The sequence below is a fragment of the Rutilus rutilus genome, assembly GCF_951802725.1.
Source record: "Rutilus rutilus genome assembly, chromosome: 15".
NCBI lineage: Eukaryota > Metazoa > Chordata > Actinopteri > Cypriniformes > Leuciscidae > Rutilus > Rutilus rutilus.
The window spans coordinates 24,438,297-24,441,901 of NC_140220.1; the positions used below are offsets into that span (position 1 = coordinate 24,438,297).

General features: G+C 43.4%; 1 protein-coding gene across 1 annotated transcript; it reads left to right on the forward strand.

Moving 5' to 3' along the window:
- Positions 1-900: 900 nt before the first annotated feature.
- LOC311305060 (piggyBac transposable element-derived protein 4-like) lies at positions 901-3,328 on the forward strand. Its single transcript, XM_084432521.1, has 3 exons — positions 901-1,254; positions 1,596-2,542; positions 2,664-3,328. Exons 1-3 carry the CDS (start codon positions 1,011-1,013, stop codon positions 3,213-3,215), a joined length of 1,743 nt encoding a protein of 580 aa, XP_084288647.1. The 5' UTR covers positions 901-1,010; the 3' UTR covers positions 3,216-3,328.
- Positions 3,329-3,605: the final 277 nt, after the last annotated feature.

The following is a 3,605-nucleotide window of genomic DNA, read 5'->3' on the forward strand; positions in this document are numbered from 1 at the left end:
AGGGGGGCCTTGGCCAGAACCTAGTGATATTTGGGGGGCCTTGGCATGGAAAAGTTTGGGAACCCCTGGCCTAGGTCACTGACAACCAAAAGTTGCCGTTCAAAATGTTGGCAGTGAAGTGTGTACCCTGATCTAAATGAATGTTATAGGGGTTCCTCAATGGTAAATGAGAAGAGTACAGTAAGCAAGAACAGTTTCCACACATCCAGAAAACTGTGGTGTCCCCTTGGCACTTGTGAAGTCCACTTGGACACTGAAATGGATTTGCAGATATTTGGAAGCTGTGTCACAGTCTTTATCCATATTTTGTCCGGAAATGTTGCCTAACTGAGTCTGAAGCCCTTTTTTTGGGTTGTAGGTTCACTAAAAGCCCTCTATAAGATCACAAAGTTGTTTTACAATAGTAGCATCAAAAGAGAAGTTGGTGGCCATTTCTTTTTAATACTAAGTATACAGGATCATGAGGTCCCAATTATGACTGCCAAGGCTCTGGTCCTTTACAATATTTTTAGAAGTTGCTTTGTGGGGAAGAATTAGTTCTGGATTGAGAGTAGCATAATCAAGGAGAGCTATGGTATATTCATGAGAGTAGTACAACCAATGGTCTAGAAATTGTCTAACTGAAGCTTCTAGTCCTCTCCATCAATTAACAGTTAAAGGGTTAATTAATTAAAGCTGCAAGCAGCATTTATCAGGGTTCAAGCAGTTAAGGCCTTTAAGTCCCAGAGATTTGTAACCCTCCTTTAGCCAAGTGGATGCTAACTGGTTAGTCTTTTGGCTATCATTAGCATCAATTCATGTGTAAATGTGGTCATTACCTGAGCAATCTGCAGGGGGGTTGGGGGTGTGTGTGTGAATGGTTGCTGGTGGCTTGTTTGTATGTGGGGGGGAGGGAGGGCTGCTAAAAGCAGAGAACTTGATTGACCATGTCTCACATTGGCATGTAGGGTCTTGCCCAGGTGTAAACAGGTATGAATTAGCACATCTAATTGCATGCAGCTTGCTCTCAAATGAGAGGTAATTCCTTTTGTGCTGAGGTGGATAAAATCTCACTGCACATAGCCTACTACTTCAGTGCCCTCAAGAATTCTGTGGTGTACGAACCTCCTCTCCAAGAAAAGAAAATGCAGACAAGACTCACCACTCGGCAGGCCTTGGAAATGATCCTGAGTGAAGTAAACCCTTGTGACTCAGATGGAGAAGACATAGAACTTCAGCCGGATTCGGACTCAGAGCTGTCTGATCTGTCTTCAGGTTAAGTTTAATTTCATATTATTTCCTATTTCATTTCAAACCAGTAAGTGGAAAACACCAAAAAAGCAGAGTGGAGTGACATAAATATTTACTCTGCCTTTTTTGTATTGTCCACTTTTTTGTTTGTACTACTTAGCAGACATTCACTGCCATCTGAAGTGCAAAACATTATTAGTTGTTTCTTTGCTTTAGTTGTATCTTTTTATTTAGGAAGATATTTCAGACATTATTTTTCCGATACAGAGAAGGAGATACTGGAATTATTATTAGTATCTATGCATGCCTTTGTGATATCATTTGACTTTTCCATTGCTCACAATTTGAATTTGTTCACACTGCAGATGAGGAGACTGCTCCTCAACCAAAAAAGAGAGCCCGTTTGGGGACTGACCTGACAGAGACAGCGAAAGATGGCACAGTGTGGCGTGAAGAACAGGTGGGGACGCGTCTCCCTTTCACCCCAATAAAAGCGTACGCTGCAGATGGAGAGCCAACGGCTAAGGCCAGGAAAAGTATCTCGAGTCGCCTTCAGAGCTTCCTGTGTTTCATCACTCTTGACATGCTTCATAGCATTCAAGAATGGACTATTCAACATGCACAGGAAACGGAGCATGTTCATTGGTTCATGGCCCTCCCTGAACTAATGGCATTTATTGCAATTGTCATCTTGCGGGGGCTTACCAAGGTTCCATCACTACGTGACTGCTGGTCAGCAAACCTGGGAAACCCACATATCATTGGAACAATGCCGCGAAACCGCTTCCAAGACATCATGCGACACCTACGCTTTGATGACAGATCCACCCGGAGTGATCGAGCAAAGACTGATAAGTTTGCTGCAATTTCCAGTGTGTGGGGATCATTTGTCACCAATTGCATCACGTCCTACAACCCTGGTCTACATATCACCGTTGATGAACAGCTTTTCCCGTCAAAGACTCGCTGCTGTTTCCTGCAGTATATTGCAACTAAACCTGACAAGTTTGGGATCAAGTTTTGGGTGGCTTGCGACCTAAAATCCAAGTACATTTGTAATGTCCTCCCATATCTTGGCAAGGACCCTAGTCGTCCCAGTGGAGAGAGACTGTCTGAAAATGTAGTGATGAGGCTGATGGAACCATTCCTAGACAAGGGCAGAAATGTTACCACGGACAATTTCTTCACATCGCTGTCACTTGCGCATAAACTTCTTAGCCGGAAAACCACCATCCTCGGCACAGTCAACAAGATTCGCCGGGAAATCCCTCAATCCGCTAGACACACAGATCGCAATGAATTCACCACTCAGGTATGTTGCAGGTCTTTTCTGGTTCTATGTTTATGTGTTTCCAATTTTTAGAATCAACACCGCCAAGTGTGTCATTGTGTGTAAAAGTGCTATGAAAATAACAATTTATCTTATTTATTAGGTGTTTTCAACCACTGCTGCTACGCTGACGGCGTATGTGCCCAAACGGAAGAAGACCGTCTACATTCTTAGCAGCATGCACAGCGTGATTCAGACTGATAATAATACCACCAAAAGGAAGCCAAACACTGTCACCCTTTACAACACCACAAAGTGCAGCGTGGATGTGATGGACCAGATGGTGCGGGAGTACACTGTCCGCACAGGGACACGGCGCTGGCCAGTTGCCGTGTTCTATAACATGATTGACATGGCAGCACTGAATGCACATGTGCTGTATCAAGCATGCACCGGAGGGCAGGAAAGACGGGTGGACTTCCTGGTGGAGCTTGCAAGAGAGTTGGCTAACTCTCATATGTGTGCGAAGAAGGCAAGAAAAGAACAATTGCTTCGGACACAACCCTCCACACCTAGCCCTGGAAAAAGAGCCATGTGTCAGGTCAAACACCAATGCAAGAACAATCATGCCACTGTGCGATGTGTTCACTGCTACAGATACACATGTGGTAAATGCAGACGGGAGATACCATGGCAGTGCCAGGATTGTGAGTGATTGCTGGAATGTACTCACTCACTTTTTAATATTATTTGTAAATATGTGTACAAATGGTTGGTTTCTTTATTTTATTTTGTACTGTTTTTATCAATAAATCTCAGCAACAAAGGAAAAAAAAAACGTGTGTTGATTTCTCCCTAAGATGGCAAAGTGAAACACAAGTTTCCTTGAAGTGGCTCAGCATGGCCCCACATTGTTTACATAACAAAAGCAACTGTTCACAGCTGATTAAGGATATTAGCCTAAAGCCTTCCAGCCCATCGGCTGTCCTGCGGGTTTTATAGGTAGAAAAGCCAAATGGCTGCTCTCTGGGACTTCTAGTGTTAAGCACAAAAGCATCAAAAGTTATTAAGTTATATTTAGCAAGCATGTAACCACTGATATAAT

What these genes read in the sequence shown, in the direction of transcription:
- LOC311305060 (XM_084432521.1), top strand. Translation starts at nt 1,011, where the DNA reads ATGAGAGGTAATTCCTTTTGTGCTGAGGTGGATAAAATCTCACTGCAC. An exon ending in GCTGTCTGATCTGTCTTCAG is followed by an intron (nt 1,255 to 1,595) that starts GTTAAGTTTAAT and finishes TTCACACTGCAG; the next exon opens with ATGAGGAGACTGCTCCTCAA. An exon ending in GCAATGAATTCACCACTCAG is followed by an intron (nt 2,543 to 2,663) that starts GTATGTTGCAGG and finishes CTTATTTATTAG; the next exon opens with GTGTTTTCAACCACTGCTGC.